The sequence below is a fragment of the Epargyreus clarus genome, unplaced genomic scaffold (assembly GCF_041222505.1).
Source record: "Epargyreus clarus isolate Ecla_fem2 unplaced genomic scaffold, WU_Ecla_fem_2.2 ptg000026l, whole genome shotgun sequence".
NCBI lineage: Eukaryota > Metazoa > Arthropoda > Insecta > Lepidoptera > Hesperiidae > Epargyreus > Epargyreus clarus.
The window spans coordinates 2,401,612-2,422,588 of NW_027332233.1; the positions used below are offsets into that span (position 1 = coordinate 2,401,612).

The following is a 20,977-nucleotide window of genomic DNA, read 5'->3' on the forward strand; positions in this document are numbered from 1 at the left end:
TGAAAGTTCTATTTTTAAAATGTTATTTTACTATAAATGTACATATATGTTTTGCCTCTTTTTCTCTCACTAGGAGAGACGGAGAGAGTGTAAAACGCAGATAGCACAGGGTCATTAGCCTTAATTTTTCCACTGTAATGTTACCACTTCTAGAAACGTCTTAAAACCTTCGATATAATTTGAAAATAATGCAATATGATTTTAATTGAATAATACATACGCCATTACCAAATAATTTGCCAATTACAATATTCTATGAAATACCACTATTTACAAAGAGGGAACATAAAGGAATGGAAATAACTGTTATACTTGGTAGATGATTGATACGATGTTTAAATTTCTGAACATAGCATCATAAATGCCGGGCGGTAATGCTAAAAATGCTAATGTCATACATGTCATTCATTGTCATTTTTTAAACTGAAGTAAATATAAAGTAAAAATAAACAAATTTCTACAGCATTTAAGTTGCAGGGTCCGTAATATTATATAAATGAAGCTCTTAAAGCCCTGTTGGGTCAATCACGATGGTGGGTATAGCCTAATTATGTATGTATTTGCTGTATGAGCGTAATGAAAGCGTTGTTTAAATTGTTTAATATTTTCAGACAAACCCATATTTTCTATTGATATTCATCCTACGGGGAAGCGGTTCGCGACCGGGGGACAGGGTGGGGACTCCGGTCGGGTGGTGGTGTGGAACTTAAACCCCGTTTTGTACGAAGCAGCTGAGCTGGATCCTAATGTTCCTAAGATGTTGTGTCAAATGGACAACCACTTAGGTTAGCTGTAATTCGTTATTGGAAACATTTATTAGAAAGGTGGTATAAAAAACATGCCTTCACTGTTACACCTGTCTGTAATGTGAAGTGGGTCTTCCGTTTTGGTCTATTGAATAAAAAAACATATTATATAAACAATTAATTTTATAAGTCTGTAGATCTGAATTTCTGGGATTTATGTACATTTTCATACTCATTAAGAGTTTTAATTTCATTCAAAACTAGGAAAGAAACTTAAGGTTTCATTTAAACTGGAAAAAACAGTTGTGGTCGGTCACTAAAAATAATACAATAAACTTTTCAGCATGTGTCAACTGCGTGAGATGGAGTAACGGTGGCAAGTATCTTGCATCTGGAGGGGATGATAGACTGGTCATGGTGTGGAGTCTCAGTGTCACTGTGGGGACCTCTGGCAAGTCCAAGGGTGAAACTTGGAGGTGCTTGTCGATCTTGAGAGGACATGCAGGTACATCTTAACATTTATCAAAATAAATTTGTTTATAAGTATGTGGTCAAACCTATTCAAAATTGATACTGGAGTTGGTTAATGGGGCCTTAGATATAGGCAAACTTGAGAACCTATTTCCCTTCTGTTCATCAATCCACTTTTTTTGTGTTAGGTATTTATATAATCTCCATAATCTAAACACTTCTTTCAAATAATTATTTTATTAATAAGTAGCTGACCCGGCAAACTTTGTACTGCCTCAAAATCTATTTATCAAATATATTTCATATAAAATATAGCCTATGTTACTCGTGGATAATGTAGTTTTCAAATGTTGAAAGAATTTTTAAAATCGGTCCAGTAGTAATTGAGCCTATTCATTACAACCAAACAAACAAACAAAGTTTTCCTCTTTATAATATTAGTGTAGACAAATTCCATTCTTCTAAAGACATGTAAATAGAACATCTGCTCTTCAATCTCCATGATACAAAAATAAATAAATTATAATATAATTAAATAATGTTATTTCATTTTACGATGAAATGAGTGTAGAATAATTATATGTAAATCCAACCAGTAGCATTGTTATATCAATAAATTATATTGATATTATTTTATTAATTCAATGCATTGTAAAGTAAATGTTTAAACACACAGATAACAATAACATAGATAATACTTACTAGATTGTGGACCGCATATCAAATAAAATGTGTATGTTATTGTTTATGGCAGAATGTTATGCATGAACAACTGATAGCTTGAAAAACTAATTTTTACTACAGAAGAGATTTTTAAGCATTTGCTCTACCTTTTAAGAGATTCATAAGTTGTTAAATAACATTAAGATTTCATTTCTGTTTTATTCAAAAATTAAAATATGATTTTATTAATATTTTATTGATACTTTTGTCGAGTTTGTACAGCATTCTTTAAAATATTTTTTTATATTTATTTTAAGGAAAGTGACTTTAATTATATTGCCTATATCCAGCAGCGGAGCTTAAAAGGCTGATGGATGGGTGGATGGATGGACCTTAATTATTTTTTATTTATTTACAGGTGATGTGTTAGACTTAGCATGGTCGCCGCTGGACAAGTGGCTGGCAAGCTGCAGCGTGGACAACACTATAATAATCTGGAATGCGGAGAAGTTACCTGAGATGCTGTGTGTGCTGACCGGGCACACGGGTCTTGTGAAAGGTGTGGCTTGGGATCCTGTGAGTTTATGTTTTGTACAGTACCTATAGAAGAATTAGCTGATGGCAACAAGATCTTTTGCATTGATAGACAGTATTTTAATTTATTATTATTAGTGTATCAGTAACACTTATTATAAATAAATATGTATATTGTATACATTTGTGGAAAGAGGATCACATGTTATAAGACCATTCTTAGAAGTTGAAAATATGAATTTGAGCTGTCAGTATTGTCATTGCCTTACCAGTGCCAGTATTTGATAATTGCATGATGGCATTTAAAAATGAGCTTAGATGATTTTTACAAATACAAAAATATAGCAAGCCCCTCAAAAGTGTTTTCATATTTATTTTATTTAATTGTCTTTTCCAGGTTGGTAAATATCTGGCTTCCCAATCAGATGATAAGTCCCTAAGGATCTGGAAGACAGCTGACTGGGTGCAAGAAAAAGTTATAACTGATCCTTTTGAAGAATGTGGAGGTAACTATTGTGTACAATTATTTATGTGTGTATTGAAAAAAACATCAAGCTAAAACTATTTGTGAGACATGTAAGTCGCAAGAAATAATTTTATGAGCTGCCCATCTAATAGTAGTATATGTGGAGTACAAAAAAAATGGAATGTAATTACTACTAGGTTTTGAGAAAGAGTTGTTGAAATGAGACATTTTCTGTGCTCCTTAATTTTGCTCATCCAATATTCATTTGCTTTCATTTATTCAACATGTTTTCACATATCAGTATCATTAGTTTATTCATTCAATATTTTTTACGCTTTATTTCGTCAATATATTGTTCATTTCATTTCATTCATTTATTTTTCGCTCACTCATTAAACATTAATTTGCCTGTTTTTATACATTTATTTACTCATCCATTCATCATTCCTATACCATTCATTCCCCGATTCATAATATTGATCCTCGAACCACTTCTCACCCCAGGTACAACCCACGTTCTCCGCCTATCTTGGTCTCCGGACGGCCAGTACGTGCTATCAGCGCACGCGATGAACGGTGGAGGACCCACCGCGCAGGTGGTAGAGCGAGAAGGCTGGCGGTGCGACAAGGACTTCGTGGGGCATAGGAAGGCGGTTACGTGTGCTGTGAGTAGTTTTGGTCTACTGAAAGTTATCCCCCAGACCTTACTCAGCCCAAACAGCAGAAAATTATAAGATTGGTTATATTATAGGATGTAAGGTTGTCTAGTCATATTAACACTATGACAATTTAGCATTAGATAGACTGCATGTCTGCGAGAAGTATTATATGTATGTCTAAGTTTACTTTTTTTATTGAAGTATCAAACTGTGGTGTCCACTTGATGGTTAGTTGACGTTATTTCCCCTAGATATGTCAAACTCCATGTTTAAAAGGGTGTTAAAGGGGTGTACTCCAGAATCGAACCATGGAGGGTTCTTTCACCTTTAAAACTTTCGAACTTATTGTATCTAAAATATCTAAGAGCCTTAAAAAATTAATAAATAATTCCACTCCTCTAAATAATAATATAATTTTGCCCCCTCAACAGCGTTTCAACAGCAACATTTTCGTGAAGAAGGGCAAGAAGTGTTGCTGCGCGGCGGTGGGGTCCCGCGACCGCGCGCTGTCGATATGGCTGACGTCGCTCAAGCGGCCCCTCGTGGTGGTGCACGAGATCTTCACCGACAGCGTGCTGGATCTGTCGTGGAGCTCCGACGGTGAGGCTGTTGTTACGATACAAGAAGTGTTGCTGCGCGGGTTGGGATTCGATCCTCGGATCCCCTCATTGAAAGCCCAAATTTCGAATTATTATTAGGCTGGCTGACATGGCTGCCTTAATTTATTTTTATTCATATTTAGTTAATAAATTAACATTTGATACATATTTATCAGGTTTAAATCTACTGGCGTGTAGTTCAGATGGGACCGTAGCATGTATTCAGTTTACCAATAAAGAAATTGGCACTCCAATCACAATTGAAGAAAAGGTAAATAAGTTTATTTTTACTATTTTTTATAACATTGAAACGGCAAACTTAGTCCACATTCTTTCAATAAAAAATAAAAAAAACTGAATATACTTTTACTTTAGATCTATGTATTTTATTATTAACCAGCTACTGGATAATATTAATGCTGCATTTTAAAATTACTCTTAAAATCCGTAAAAAAATATTTTTTAAGTTTTACTGTGCATCGTAATTATTACAATAATTTGTTAAATACATTATTCATAAATAAAAACATTTTTTTTATGTCCAGAATTCGTTCTACGAAAAAATCTACGGCAAATGCTTAGCCAACGAAGGCGGTGGTGATATGTCCTCGAACCTTCTCATAGAGTGCCCGGAGATAATGCTGGCGCGCGAGAAGCAGGAGGCTAAAAAAGAAACGCCTAAAGAAGAAACCACGCCTAAGAGTGATAAATCGCAGGTACTGTAGAGATAAAATATACTTTTCGTTATATAATATAGGAGTAGCAAACGAGCATACAGTCCACCTGATGGTAAGTGGCTACTGCTGTCCACGGACATTTGTATTCAATACCAGATAGGATTGGATATTCTTACCTGAGGTTGGCTACAGATGCGCCTCTACTTCTGAGGACTAAGCTGGAACGCCTCGGTAAAATATGTCACCCTTACCACACCCTTCAAACCAGAACACAGCAGCGTTTAACTGCTCCTATGAGGCAGAAATAGGTGTGGCTGTGGTGCCACCGGAGTCGAACCACAAAGGGTTCTACCACCTTCAAAACTTTCTGCACTAGGATTCTCTGTGTTGTAACTGCCTTTGGCGCACACAAAAACAAATATGTAGACTCCCAGAACAGATCGAACACTCTGTGTGTCAGATCAGCATGGTGACTGTTTCACCAAATAAGTCATATAAATATTTTTTTTATCAATTTCGTCATATAAATTTGATAACCTTCTAACATACAAAGAGGCCCGAATCGCGATAATGAATAGTATAAATATGTATAGAATTTTTATGCGTACTATCAGTACGCATAGTAAAGCCCGGTCGCTAAGCACAAAAAAATTCGTAATAATCCTTATTATCCATTTCTGTCGCTCGTGCGGAAATATTTGCCGTTCCGGTCGCACAGAAACGATTATCGCCGTTCACAGAAATTGCAAACATTTGGTCATATGATTTAGGTTTATTTTGGTGTTGGTAGGTACTATTCAGTCGCCCTTGATTTTTGATTTTTAAATATATACGACATTACATATTTTATCATTCAAAGGAATAAAGTCTCAACTATTTTATTGTTGTTATGATGAAAAAGGGATAAATAAATAATTAATTATTGGTAATTCTAAATTTCGATTGTTTGAAAGTTAATCGATTATGGTTTGAAGCCGCAAGCTGTAGCCGTAAATGGTCGTAAACTGCCAAATTACCCGACTGACATAATATTGCAACGACGCCTATGATACTTTTTGATGTAGGATTTTTTTTTCAGGACACATTTTATCTGAAATAAAATGTGCAATAGAATTTATAAATTTTACTAAGCATTCTTGTATATAAATTAATTAGTTATTGTACGTTTAGAAGTATTTAACTTTCCATTACGTGTTAAACGTTCATACAAACTTAGTTCAAAACTTTAAGGACGTTTGGATTACATGTGTCAAAATGGGCATATTAAATTGTTACGAACATAATAGCTAAAACTTTGCTTTTTTTTCTATTGTAATTATAATTTAAATTAGTATTTTTTGGCGGTAGTTGTATTAACATTCAAAAAGTGCTGAAAGTGAACGTATATCGAATAAAAAAATGTTTTGATTTGATATAAGAAAAAAAAATTCTTTCAAATAGTAACAAGTTTCAAAATTTCAAAGTTTCAAACACAATCAAAACAAGTGGCAAAAGCCCCTGTACTGGGCTAAAAAACCCGTGTTACTGGGTACCCCGCTCTTCAAAACATAGGCGTTATTAACAATTTAAAATCTAAATGTAGTCTACAAAAATACGATTGATTACAATAGAGATAAGGTGCAGTGATATGTTATAAAAGGAACAAGTGGTGTGTGTGATATGAATAATATATTTTTACATTATTATCTTTCATATTTTGTTTTAGGTTTTATTGTGTTTAATTATTGTTTCTCTTTTGTGGTTGTTTATTTTTAAATAACAGTCTTTTTTCATCTTTACTGTTCATATGTTTTTGTATATGTACATGTAGTCAACTTCCGCGAATAAACGATTTTATTATAATTATTTAATATTTTAAAAAGAAATAACGCGGATGAAACGCGGGGCACAGCTAGTTCTAAAATATAAGTAGCCTAAGTTACTCCTTATTATATCAGCTACCTGCCAATAAAAAATAGGTCCCGTTAAAATCGGTTCAGCCATTTCAGAGATTAGCCAGAACAAACAGACAGACAGACAGAAAAAAATAAAAAAATGTTATTTTGGTGTATGTACCGTATGTATATATTCATATGCATGTAGTAAATGCGGTTATTTCAATCTTAAAAACGGGCACTCCAATTTTATTTATATATATGTAGTGAACACAGTTTCATTACACAGTGTTAATAATATTTTCAGAGTAAAGTGGTGTTGACACCGTCTCCGGTATCGCGGCCGGTAGACCGGCAGATAGAGACGCGCACGTCGGACGGCAAGCGACGCATCACGCCCGTCTTCATACCGCTCACACAGGCGGATGCCAAGTGAGTAGACGTAACAAAATAAGTATAATTTAAAAACTAAAAACCACGCTAAAATCGTACAAGGAAAAATAGTTAATTCTGATTCCTGACGATTCTTATGAGGTGAATGGGATAAAATTATTTAAATTGTGTATTGTCATCGGTTCTTGATAATTGTTCAAAATTTTAAATTATTTGGACCGTTCAAAGTGGGTAAATGTCGAGTTCAAAGATTCCGTTACATACATACAAGTCAAGCTAATAAAAGCGTGGTAAAATAGAAAAGTATAGTGATAAGGAAACACTTCTAGCTCACGGAGACTCTTCCAGAGACGCACACTTTAATTAACCCCACGTTAATTATGATGTACTCGAATGTTTATGAAGAAGAAAATTTTGAAGATTTGCGCACGTTAACACAAATGTATGTTAACAGAGATTTCGCAATAATTGAGAAGTACAAGTTGATAATCATATGGACGTACCAACGTTTCTTTATAAAATGTGCACGCTAGTAGATTTGGATACGTTGATTGGAGAAAACAGTAGTGAATGTAACTTATATCAACTCTAAAATCATTGAATTATGAATGTTTGAATTGAAAATTTGAAGTTACCACTGATTTCCTCGTAACACTTGACTATAAACAAGACATATTATAGATTTCAAAATAAAAATATATTTCTTTGTTAAAATTCATTTTGATAGTGCTAATAATTATTCTGTATAAGTAAATAAACCATACACATCATTCCAGCGAATCGCTCGGCTCGCAGCCAAGCGGCTCAGAGAACTGCTTCAGCACGTCCTCGCAGAACAAGTCGCGCATCGTTGTCGAGAGGCGGGACGACATCATCATACACCCCAACGTCAGCAACCACGCCACCTCCCTACAGAATAATAAGAGCAACGATAAGTTAGTTCAGGGATTTTTATTTATTTGGTTATAAGGATTGTGGTTAAAATGGCCTTGCGTGCAGTTTTTTTTAACTTAGTAACACTAATATTTTTGAGATAAATGTCATTGGAAAATCTTCGGGTAATATGATGCAGGAATCTAACAACGGAGTTTCATTACATATTTTTTTATTTATTTCAGTAACTAACAAATATAGCCAAGCACGGTGGCAAGCACCAAAATCCCTTTATCGGCTTTATAACTTGTCAAAAATCTTATTAGCTTGATAATGTGACATCGAGATATTTATAGAGAAGCTGCCACTTTGGAGTCTATAATTTACTGAGTCAAGGTACACAGCAGCAGCAGCGTCATTCTAAGAGTATTTCAAATATTCCAGCGTCCTAGACAGCAGGTTGAAAAAGCGTTCAGCGGCGAGTCTACCGGGTCCGCGCGCGTACGACGTCCAAGCCAAGCGGCCCTGCCCCTCCCCGGCCACGCCCGCCGGCCCCGCCCCTGCGCCCTCGCTGCCCGCCCCCGCGCTGGGCACCGCAGGGCCTGTGGTACGCGCTGCTGGAGCGCTTAGACTACAGGTACACCTTTAGAGAGGTTCGCATGTTATGTTAAAGTAGTCAGCCTCTTTGCTGTGCTCGCGCATACGACGTACAAACCAAGCGGCCCTGCCCCTTGCCGTCGATGCCCGCCCCCGCGCTGGGCACCTTCGGACCCATTGTGCGAGTTGCCGGGGCGCTTAGACTGCAGGTATAGACGCTTGAGACGGTTTGCAGACTGTTGAAGTAGTAAGCATCTCTGCCAAGCCAAGCCAAGCCGCCCTGCCCCTCCCCGGCCACGCCCGCCGGCCCCGCCCCCGCGCCCTCGCTGCCCGCCCCCGCGCTGGGCACCGCAGGGCCTGTTGTACGCGCTGCTGGGGCGCTCAGGCTGCAGGTACCAATTCTTGAGGCGATTCTCTTTAATATTCTTGAAGCAGTTAATAACCCCCCTGCCGAGCCCGCGCATACGACGTACAAGCCAAGTGGCCGTGTCTCTTAGACTGCACTGTAAAAGAAAAACTTAGACTGCAGGTACGAATGTTTGAGGCGGTTATCTAAATATAGTTTTGAAGGTGGTAGAACCCTTTGTGGTTCGACTCCGGCGGCACCACCGCCACACCTATTTTTACTTAATAACAGCAGTGTTAGGCGGTGCTGTGTTCTGGTTTTGAAGGGTGTGGTAAGGAGACAGACTTTTCCGAGGTGTTCCAGCCTAATCCTTAGGGGTAGCAGCGCATCTGTGGCCGACCCTGAGTAGGAATATCTAATCCTATCTGGGGTTGATTACAGTTGTCCATCGGCGGCAGTAGCCACTTACCATCAGGTGGACTACATGCTCATCTGTTACTTTTATATTATAAAAAGATATATATAGTTAAATTGATTTTGGCAACACTGCCGGTTCCGCGCGTACGACGTGTAAGCAATGCGGCAGGGCGGTGAAGCTAATCTCGTGAAGCGGTTCCCATATTTTGTTGTAGTGGTCACTTGCCTCCTTGCTGAGCCCACGCGTACGACGTACCAGCCAAATGGACTATTCCCGCGCTGGGTACTGCCGACCCTGTTATGAGCGCAATCAGGGTGCTCATGCTGCACTTTGTTGAAACGGTGCAAGTCAAGTGACTGTACTTATTGCTGTACACGCTCCACGGCCTCGGCACCGCGGCGTTGCTGGACGAAAATGAAGAATTAATATGCGAGGAGTTAAATTAGTAAATACTTAAAAACCCTCATAGATATAAAGCACACTTACACATAAACCAAACAAAAGTAAAATACAAGTATAAAGACAAACCCACGATATAATTTTCAGGTTGTGAATAAGGCGTGTAGCACGTACTACGGTACGCTGTCTCGGTTGCAGCTCATTCCAAATAACTCGGCGTCCAACGATCCTCTGTGGGAGACTTATTTAGGTAAGAAATATTTTCTTACTTAAATTAACATTACAACTTGATACTTTGTCTATGTTTATTTTAGATTTAATAAATTATTATTTTTTAACATTTACCTAATAACCTTAGTTGATTGGTGTTTAATTTTTCTGCACATCCCTAAGGTTGAGTGGGAGAAAATATTATTTAGCATTAAGTCCGCCTTTTGCACCACATTGTTTTTAATATGGCCAATAAAGAGTAAATAGATAAAAAAAATGAACCAGTTTTTCAGTGTTAAGCCTAATACATATATCTACCTGAGTATTATGATATCATTGAAATATTTATTTGATTCGTGGGTCGAACATGAGCGTGCTGATGTAACATATAAAATTGAGATAAAATATAACAATGTAATTTTAGAGTGTAGTTACACAGAGTTGTCAGTGCCTATGTAACACATAATATGATTATATAAATTATGTCTTATTGTGTACATCATAGATTAGTAAAGATTACTTACTCCTAACAAGAAAATGTAACCAGTTTTGACAATTGAAATTGCCACTGTCATCAATTTTCGTGTTTGAAAAATGTTAAAAAAAAAAATTTTTAGAGCATTTACGAATGAAACGACATTTCTCCGCACTTTTTCTTCGATTTCGTGTTTTTGCACCACTTAACTGTGCATGCTGGCATCGTTCTGCTTAAATTACACCATGAAAGCCATCGATGATACCATGATACACATTCGTCAGGCGTTTAAGCCACTTCATGGCTTCCTTATTACAAGGCGGTGAGATATCTATACTTATCTATGGCGTGCATGTCCGATTTTTTAAATTGCTGTGAAATAATGTGTCGTGTGTGTGCTCAGGGTCTGCGGTGACGTGCGTGGCGTGCGACGCGCGCTGGGCGTGCGCGGCGTGCGCGGACGGCTCGCTGCACGCCTGGCGCCTCGCCCGCGCGCGCACCGCCCGCGCGCTGCCGCCCATCGGTAAACACGCTCAATATTGACGAATAATACGCTTGAAGGTGCTAGAACCCTTTGTGGTTCCACTCCGGCGACACCACCGCCACACCTATTTCTACCTAATAACAGCGGTTGAAGGGTGTGGGAACGTACTTTTCCGAGGCATTCCAGCTTAGTGCTCATTGGTAGCGGCGCGTCTGTGGCCAACCTCAGGCAAGAATCTATACCTACCTATCTGGAGTTGATTACAGATGTTCATGAGCGGCAGTACCCCCATACCATCAAGTGGACTACAAAGTCATCTACTACTCCTATATTATAAAAAAAAACCACTTTAAATAAAAATGATATGAAAAGCGTACTTAACGCTAAAAGTATTCTCTGCCAGTCACATATTGATATACTCGTACTGCTGCTGTGTAATTGTACTGCTATGACCCTTTACTAAAAGTCATCAATCTATCTATTTCTTCCTATCAAAGACCGACGTTTGACAATTTTTTCATACTAAACATTGTCAATATTCGATCTGTTGTAGATAAAAAGTTGATTATTAACAACGAACTAATTTTATTGCTATGTAAAAAAACACACTCGTACCAGACTAATACACATCTGTGCATTGACAATTTACGCTTTAAATTTGTAAAGGCGTTTTCCTAATAATTTTTTATAAAATCAATAAAATCGTAGTAGTTTTATTTAAATAATTTAGTTCATATTATCAGCTTTCATGTCGGTGTCATGTTATTAAGGTGCTACAATACAATTTATTTCAGCGCTAATGTCCCAAGCGGCGAAGCTGACGCTATCTGGAGATATGCTGGTGGCTGTAACTACATCTGCGGAGCTGGCGATATGGGACCTCGCGAACGCCACGTGCGCTATCCGCCCGCTCTGCTTCAAGAGTCTCCTTACTCCCTGCGGTGAGTGATCAATGTTTTATTTTTATTTTATTTATTTACTTTTTTGAAACACCTTAAAATAAGTGTTATAAAGGTAAACTTAATGCCTAATGGCATTCTCTGCCAGTCAACCCTGGATGATGGCGATAATATTTGGTAGGCTTATACAAAGAAAACAGTCACCTGCATATGATACAAATGAAACAAATTAATACATACAAACATACACATCCATATAATATATACGTATATTTACATATAAATATATAATATATATATTATAATACATATTATTATGTAATACAATATAATAAATAGTCTATAATAACGAAGAGCAAAGAAATATGAATAGACTTATATTCAGTCAGATGACAGTCGAAAATAATGCTCCCGTACCCAGTCTCTTGAAGGTGCTTATGAAGGATGCTTTCCTGATGTTTTCGGGCAAGGCGTTCCAGCAATGTTAAATGTATCAGGTGTTACTTTGCGGAAATCCATGCTATTAAGTTAAGATTAAAACTACTTCGCAACAATCCGCTACAAGTATGTATGATGGTATAAATTTTAAACCATGCAGTATGTACCACCCTCCCTCCCACAAAGGATGAGTGCAGATGCAAAAAATTGAACATATACACCACCATACATACCACCACTAACACGTGTTTCGCTCCAAAACGAACCATCATCAGGGTAAGTTGACTCTACGACGGTTAATCGTTAATTAATCGTTAACGATCTTAACTTAGTGATCAATGTGTAAAGTACTAGTGAACGTGAGGTAAAGTCTTATCAAAAAAACTCGAATTAGTTTTGCACGCGGTCGGTGTACAGATGAGTGACCACCAGTGGCTACTTTTGATGTGAAACATCTATAGCCGCACGTAAAACCGATTTCTGGCGTGGCGACGCATGCCACGCTATACGATGGTATATATATACAGTCTATATGCAGTAGTGTGTACGGTGTGGCGTCGCGTCGCCATGCGCAATCGAATTCAATAAATAGTCATCGTTATCTGGAAAAAAATCGTAATATTTTATTTTATCATTATGACATATTTAGTTCCTATCACAATATGTTCTTTTCTGCATATTACTTTTACAAAATAATGTCGATGTTTCACATCTGCCAGACATCCCGTGACGGCTCACATTTTTTATCTATACGTCGTAGGACACGTAAGCCATAAGCTAGCAGTCGTTAAGCCTTGTCAGATGTTTCATGGATGGTTTGAAAATATCTAACATGGGTTGGTCCACCCCTAACGTATCTCCTCAGTGCCCCTTTACCCATTTGCATTGGAGCAACATAGTAGAGGACGTTTCGAGTTAAAGCAGTTTTGTAGAGAAAAGTTCAACTAGGAGTTCTAAATAAAAATCATAATCATCTCCTATAATTTCCTCAATATCTATACATATTATTTATAGCTATTAGCGTCAATTCATTATATTTTAAGTTATTAGAGCGTCAATTCTATAAATGCCGTGTTCACCTATAATTGGGGGTAACACGAATTATTTATCTAACGTTTGCAATGTAATTTATATAAGTGTACACTACGTTGGTGAACCTTTAATAAATAAATAAGTAAATACATTTTCTTTATCTACTTTCATTCAAGTCAAAGGTTTAAGTATATCACTAAAATATTTTTTATCTAATTTTCCACTAATTAATTTTTCAACGCAATTTTGTATCGTTACAGTTACCGTCACGAATTGTTCACTGCTAGAGGATGGTAACCCGCTGATATCATTCTCCAACGGAAAAAGTTATGTTTACAGTCAGAAGTTATGTGCTTGGTGAGTTTTAAATATCATAGTAATTTTTATTACGTTCTTATGGTTACAAACGTATGTTTGGCTAACACCAGTTATCCAAACATACGTATTTGGTTTACGTAGCTGTATGTTTGGATAATATCTTTTAGATCTATCTGGCTAGGAACCGATCCCCGGACCCTGTGCACGTCAGGCCGGTATGGTGACCGTTCCACTATACGGGTCGGTGCAGTGGCGGTCTGAAGTCGTCGGAGGTGCGGGGCGGAAAATTGAATAGAGGCCCTTAGAGTAAAAAGTTGATTAGATCTTACAAAATAATATTATTTTTCGTTGATTCACATTTCACAGATTGTTTGGTTCTAATCAATTTGAACAGTTGAAATCAGTTTGATCAAATCAAATTATTATTTTTAATTCAAAATAGATTCTTTGCAGAACACTTTTCACACACACACACACACACACACAGCACACAGAGCACAGAGAGAGAGAGAGAGACATCTACCAACACTTCACTAGTTGTTTCGTCAGAAGAAGTCGAGAAAAAGAAGATCGGGGATCTCCCCCTCCCCCCTTAGTCCGCTAGAGGTTCGGCGAGTCTCTTTTATAACAATGTGCGATGTTGTCGCAGGGTGGTGTGGGCGGACGCGCGCGACCCGCTGCGGCGCGCGGGCGGCGGCGCGGGCACGCCGGCGCCCAGGCACGCGCTCGCCGGGTACGTATATCTACATACACTACGGCTTACTTGGGTTTTTTGTAGTTACACTTCTATTGGCGTGGTTGTGAGTAATTATGAGTGATTTTTTTGCAACAACGGCCTCCAAAATGGACTCCATTCGGTTAAATAGTATGCTAGCAAATGCTTAGCCAAATCGTGACGCTTACACCGGTCATCTCAAATTTTAGACTATTTAATACTGTCACAAATTAGTAAATAAGTATCGATTCTACTGGGAGTTGCTCACTAAATTGGGAAAATGTTTACTAAATCGCAATCGTAATTATAGACGAACTGACTGATTTTTATTAAAGACTATCCTCACTATACAGGGTGAATTTTTCAAACGGGCCTTCAGGGCCAAATCCGAAACTATAGGGATTAGCGAAAAATGCTGAAAGAAGTTACGAGGCCGATTTTGATAAAAATTATAACTGCATCATTACTTTTTTAAAATAACTTTTTCCCTAGCCGGGAATCGAACGAGTTCATTTTGAAAAAAAATATTCCTTGATTGTTCGAATTCCTTGATATAACGGTCTCAGTCTTCTTAATAAATGCCGTCGAGTAAACTTCCCAATATTTTGCTGATTTCTTTCGTAATGTAATCCGGCTCGAAGGACCATTTATGGTAGGGAATCTTCGACAGCAAACACCAGGTTACTTGCAAATTGTATATTCAGGCTAACAATGGAAATTTTAGTTAAATCGCGAATAGTATATATATAGTGATCGCGTGGACGGTTCGTCGGCGAGTGGCGGGCGGCGGGCGCCCTCCTGTCGCGTTGGTGGGCCCGGTCGGTGTCGGTCTCATTTTCCGTAGCAAGCATGCGGAAATTATCTAAATGGCGGCTTAGTACCAAATGGCTGGCTGCCTAACTAATCACATTCATTATAACAGGTATGTTACTGTTGCAGGGCGTCGTGGCCGGACGCGCGCAATCCCCTGCGGCGCGAGGGCGGCGGCCCGCCCGGACCCGTGCTCGCCACCGGGTATGACACGCAACACATCACATCACGTCACACTCCTCAAATACATCACACTTTCACACTTTGCTATCCTGTCTACGTTGCTATACGTCTTACATACCCACGTCACTATGAAAATACTATTGAAGTTGGTAGAACACTTTGTGGTTCGACTCCGGCAGCACCACCGCCACATCTATTTCTGCCTCATAACAGCTGTGTTAAGCGCTGCTGTGTTGTGCCTTGAAGGTACACATACTTTACCGAGGCGATCCAGCTTAGTCCTCAAGGGTAGCGGCGCATCTGTGGCCGATCTCAGGTAGGAATATCTAATCGTACCTGGGGTTGATTACAGATGTCCATGGGCGTCAGTAGCCGCTTACCATCAGGTGGACTGCATGCTCGTCGACTACTCCTATATTGTAAAAAAAACACTCGCCAAATACGTCACACTTCCTCACTTTTATATTATATAGCTTTATTAAATATCGGGCATGTCGCACTCTAATACGCACTTGGCCAGCGCGGTGGACTATGGCCAAAACCTACTTATTCTGAGAGGAGACCCGTGCCCAACTGTGGGACAGTAATGGGTTGATGATGATGATGATGATTACATATCACGTCACTATGGACATACTATTTACACGCTCTCTTTTTATGTATCAGGGCCTTTTGCCTTCACGTTCAATTGTATAAAATTAAAATGTAAATCCTAGTAATTTATGAATACTTCAGACATGCAACAATTTTTGTAAAAGGCCGTTTTGTAATACACCGTTATTATAGTTATTTGTATTTTAACCGTAGTTACGTGTAAGGGGCAGCCCTACACGTTAAGGCTGCATCGCGCAGCCCTACACCGTGCTTACGCTGCATAGTGTCTTCGCGGAACGGTCACCGCTGACGAGGCGCGTCCTCGTGCAGGTGGCCGTCCGCCATGGGAACAGTTCACCTCCATCGCGGAAAGTGACTCTACCTATCTCATATATTTCTTACTATTCCTTATTAAAACAAGTTGAGAAAAAATTAAATAAAAAAAATTAATTCGTTCGCGAAATACACTATTTCAATTCTTTCCTCGACGCTCCCATAACTGGCGCAGTCGGTAGGATGGGCGTCGAGGAACCCATAACTGGCGCAATCGAAAGTTCCCGAATTGTGCGTGTTTCGGACTATCGAAATTAAACGGGAAACCGAACCTTTCAACCAACGAGATCCGGACGTCGGGAAACCCTGCTCAGCTCGCTACATCCGAAAATTGATGTGCAAGTACGAGATGAAGCTACTATTACATTATCCGGCACTGGCACCCTCCGTCTAGGCCTAAAGTTCATCACGAAGCATTATGCGAGGAACAAGGAGATCTGGATGCCCACGCCCACGTGGGCCAACTAAGATATCTCCAAAATCCCCGAAGGATCTATAATACTGCTTCACGCGTGTGCACGCAACCCCACCGGCGTCGACCCGAAACCCAGCGAATGGGAACAATGTCGCAGGTAAAGATCATGGCGCACACCATGCACTCCAACCCGCCGCTGGACAGCGCGCGCCTCGTGCAGGAGATCCTCACCGCGCGCGACCTCACGAAGCACTGGTTACCGGACGTGAAGCTGATAGTGGACCGCATCATCGCGATGCGCCCGCAGCTGCGCGCCGGCAACAAGAACTCCTGGCGACACATCGCCGACCTGATCGGCATGTTCTGCTTCACCGGCCTTAATCGAGAGGACAAGAAGGCCGCAATATTTGCACTAAACGTGGGCAAATAATTGCTCAGCTGAGACGGGAGAAGTTACGTGTAAGGGGCAGCCCTACACGTTAAGGCTGCATCGCGCAGCCCTACACCGTGCTTACGCTGCATAGTGTCTTCGCGGAACGGTCACCGCTGACGAGGCGCGTCCTCGTGCAGGTGGCCGTCCGCCATGGGAACAGTTCACCTCCATCGCGGAAAGTGACTCTACCTATCTAATATATTTCTTATTATTCCTTATTAAAACAAGTTGAGAAAAATTTAAATAAAAAATTTAATTCGTTCGAGAAATAGACTATTGCAATTCTTTCCTCGACGCCCAGCTCCCATAACTTCGTGCAGTTTGATTATTTATTTTGTGTCTGCAATTGTGTGTGTTGCAATTTTCCTGAATAAAGTATTTTTCTTTCTTTCCATTATAAAGTAGAGAATAAACCTACTTTTTATACTTTACTAGGTGACCCGGCAAACTTTGTACCGCCTCAGAATCTATTTATGAAATATATTTCGTATTTATTCACCTTTTAAAGCTTCCTTGGACTTCCACAAACTGTTCTAAATTAAAATTAGCCAAATCGGTCTAGAAGTTTTCGAGTTTTAGCAAGACTAACGAACAGCAATTGATTTTTATATATATAAATAATAGATAATTACTCTGTGATAATTTCCCTCTTCAGAGCGTACAGTACGAACACAGCGAGCAGCTGGCTGGAGGCGCAAGTGGCCTCCTGCCTGCACCTCCGGCTAGACAAGGACTACAGGCACTGGCTGATGACGCTGTTCACACACCTCGCGAACCACGGCACCGAGGACCAGCTGCGGACCATCCTGGACGATATGCTCGGACCCAGTCACTGCACCTCCACACCTAAGAAGTGGCAGTCTACTGTACTGGTAAGGTTATTTGTAATAATTGTCGGTTCTAATCCCAGACGTTATTAGGGCAAGTTTTAAGTGATGGTAAAATTATTCGTGTTGTGTATTCGACGCGCGAAGGGTCCCGGGGGTTCGATCCCCGGCCAGACAGATATCTAAATGATGAATTTAGGTTTCTGTATTTGTGTATTATATGTCTCTGTGTGTGTCCATATCACCCACGATACAGGGAATCCTAGTGTGGGGGGGCTGTGAGTGTAGAAAGCATTTTTTATGTGATTAAGATTAACTTTAAGGATTTCGTGCCTCCGACTTTTAATGTCTTTCAAATCTAAACGGGGGCACTTATATCGATACAGCGGTGATGTCACAAGTCGAAATATTCTATCATACATGAAGACTGCTATCATCCGTGGGCGTATATGGGGGTATAGGGATTCTTAAACCCCCATCCCACCTTAGCGTTGGGAGAGCATATGGGCAAACGAAAAATCCTTCTAAAAGGAGGGAATATCTGTTTTCTGCAATTAATATCAGTCACTATTTATTTCGGATTCTACCTCCCCACCCCTCAACATAGGTGAAAAAAAATCCGGGCGTCATGAACCCACCCCCTTCAACAAAATATGGCTATACCCACACCCACCCTCACATTTTTACTTTCCAGGGCATCAAGAAACACGACATCCTCGACGAGATGCTGTCGCTGCTAGTGGAGCAGCTGCGATGGCAGCGCCTCTACACAGAGTACTCCGAGCAGATCCGAGAGCTCCGGTCTGCATCAGACTCTATCTCGGGCCTCGTCAACGGCCACTGACAGTGTAGAAGCCCCGTAGAGAACATAGTGTGCATGTGTGTATCATATAACATATTGGAATATAGTGGTGTTAGTGGAATCTTGTCTATATTGGAATATAGTGATTGTGGTATTGTAATGTGCGGTATTGGAAGTTGTGGTTAGAAGCTTAGATGAAAAAGGAAGACTTCGCCGTCAGAATATACTATTGAAGCTCTACTTGTTTTTGTGGGAGTAACTGTCATGATCTCATCTATTATTATCTATTTTTGGTCGATCTCTATAAAACTTACATTCTTTGTATTAAACTGAATCTGCATTATTTACTTTCTATTTGTATATTTTGCAGAAGGGCAGAATTTGGTATGCGAAGTCTATCTTTTTCTTGGTCTGAAATTAGTTTAAGTGAAGCTTTTTGGCAAGTGGACGTTAGATCCTAGTATTTCTTATGATGTGGTAATGATTTAATCAGATTGGTGTTCACTGCTGTTCGGGATATGTGTGAACTATGTAACCGAGCGAACTATACAGTAAAGATATTTGAGCAGTTTTTGTTTAAAAAAATGGAAATGAAAAACTGCTAGTTAAAACAATTTATGACAATTTGCAATCTATTCCGAATACTAAATAGTTAAATTATAAGGAGATAAAACTTTTTCACTTGTTATGATAATGTGCATCCTACCATAATATATGTCATGCCTCCCAATGTAATGAGAATATTATCCCAAATCTTATCAAAAATAATTAATTGTGAACTATGTCAATAATAATACAGTATTTTTGCATTCGAATTTCAAAACAAGTCCAACGATGTAACATTTTCTAACTTACTTTGTTTATATTTATGAAATATACTCATAATGCAGTAGACTTTGATTGACCGGACTAATTATTGTCGGTAGGCATTCGGATAATCGGAAATCCAGAATATATGGAGAACAGCCGGTTTTGTGCACATGTAGTATATAATGTTGTGTTTATTAAAAAAACCAATTACCTACCAACGAAAATCAATGTTTATTAAGAAATTATTAAAACACACATTTTCTAAATATTATAAACATGCATAATTGGTTATTACACGATTATCCGGACTACCAATCAGTCCGGATAATCGTGAATATGGATAACCGAGGTCCGGATAATCTAGTTTCTATTAGTTAGTACATACATGAAATTTTTGTAACACATGTTTAATAATGTTTTACAAGTCGTCCAAGTCTTATGATATAACATTCACTGCCATAATCTTAAGAGTTTGATTTCGCCAAAGCTTTAAATGTGAGTACGGCCTACATAGCAGAATGACGACAGGATCGTACGTGTCTGATATGCAGAGGGTTTCAGGTTCCATCCCTGCTCAGCCAGACATCGAAATGAAACATTTAGTATTCTGCTCTGGGTCTGGGGGTTTCTGACTTGATTTTTGTGTGTGTCTATAGAACAACAAGTGATGTGTGCGAGTATACAAAGTGTCTTGTTCGTTTCAGTTATAGTGACATCAATAATTATATGTATGTTATAAGAAATTCCTTTCATTTGGATGCTCTGTAAGCAGACAAACTGTATAAAGTGTGCATATAAAATTATAGCGCGAGTTCAAAAAAGGAATTTAATGGAATTTGCAAAAAAAAAGAAAAATCATAAAATGACTTGTCACTGTCGGAGACGTGTAATAATGAACGAAATTAGGTAGTAAGCTAGTTACATATGAAGCAGCTATATAGAAGTAATTTTATTGATCTTGCTGTCTGTCTGTGCTTTTTTCATATAGAGATTTCCCGCCAGGCTAGCTGTATACCTGGGAAGCGGCTATGCTCGAAAAACTTTGATTAAAAAACTTAATATCATAAGAATCATCAGAATTGAGGAAAATAATACAATTATTGTTTCAACAGTTTCGAAGGTGGGACCGGGATGTGTTTTAGATTAATGATTTCTAGTTAGCACCTGTGACTGATCTTTGATGGATCCACCTTAAGGAATATCAAGAGGAGTATTAGGAGTAGAGTTAACAACCATGTAATCGCTACCGGTGCTGCCACCAGTCTTGATATAATGTAGTTTCAATGATTTTTGAGATTTATAGATATTCTTGAAATCTAGGAAAACAATGATAATTTTCATACATACATTCAAAATTTTAGGTCTATTTTGGTCTATTTTGGTCCCTGTAATTCCGGGACCAGAATAGGGCTACGGTATCCCCTGCCTGTCGTAAGAGGCGACTAAAAGGGGCTTCCGGGGTTGCGGGCGGCAAGAGTGGGAGC

The 20,977-nt window shown here is 39.0% G+C and overlaps 2 protein-coding genes across 2 annotated transcripts; both read left to right on the top strand.

Moving 5' to 3' along the window:
• The first annotated feature begins 381 nt into the window (after positions 1 to 381).
• On the top strand, positions 382 to 19,752 carry Hira (histone cell cycle regulator-like protein). Its single transcript, XM_073087380.1, has 20 exons — positions 382 to 533; positions 612 to 785; positions 1,090 to 1,251; positions 2,299 to 2,456; positions 2,812 to 2,920; positions 3,385 to 3,545; positions 3,971 to 4,139; positions 4,315 to 4,409; positions 4,684 to 4,854; positions 6,997 to 7,121; positions 7,859 to 8,017; positions 8,400 to 8,592; positions 9,863 to 9,965; positions 10,804 to 10,923; positions 11,679 to 11,825; positions 13,514 to 13,610; positions 14,221 to 14,304; positions 15,226 to 15,300; positions 17,710 to 17,926; positions 18,576 to 19,752. The coding sequence occupies exons 1-20, from the start codon at positions 497 to 499 to the stop codon at positions 18,723 to 18,725; spliced, it is 2,706 nt and encodes a 901-aa protein (XP_072943481.1). The 5' UTR covers positions 382 to 496; the 3' UTR covers positions 18,726 to 19,752.
• On the top strand, positions 16,076 to 17,718 carry LOC140753146 (aspartate aminotransferase, mitochondrial-like). Its single transcript, XM_073087568.1, has one exon. The coding sequence runs from the start codon at positions 16,761 to 16,763 to the stop codon at positions 17,049 to 17,051; it is 291 nt and encodes a 96-aa protein (XP_072943669.1). The 5' UTR covers positions 16,076 to 16,760; the 3' UTR covers positions 17,052 to 17,718.
• Positions 19,753 to 20,977: the final 1,225 nt, after the last annotated feature.

Coding starts and splice junctions, on each gene's coding strand:
- Hira (XM_073087380.1), top strand. CDS start 497: ATGAAGCTCTTAAAGCCCTGTTGGGTCAATCACGATG. Junction 534..611: donor CTGTTGGGTCAATCACGATG/GTGGGTATAGCC, acceptor TAATATTTTCAG/ACAAACCCATATTTTCTATT. Junction 14,305..15,225: donor CCCAGGCACGCGCTCGCCGG/GTACGTATATCT, acceptor TTACTGTTGCAG/GGCGTCGTGGCCGGACGCGC.
- LOC140753146 (XM_073087568.1), top strand. CDS start 16,761: ATGGGAACAATGTCGCAGGTAAAGATCATGGCGCACACCATGCACTCC.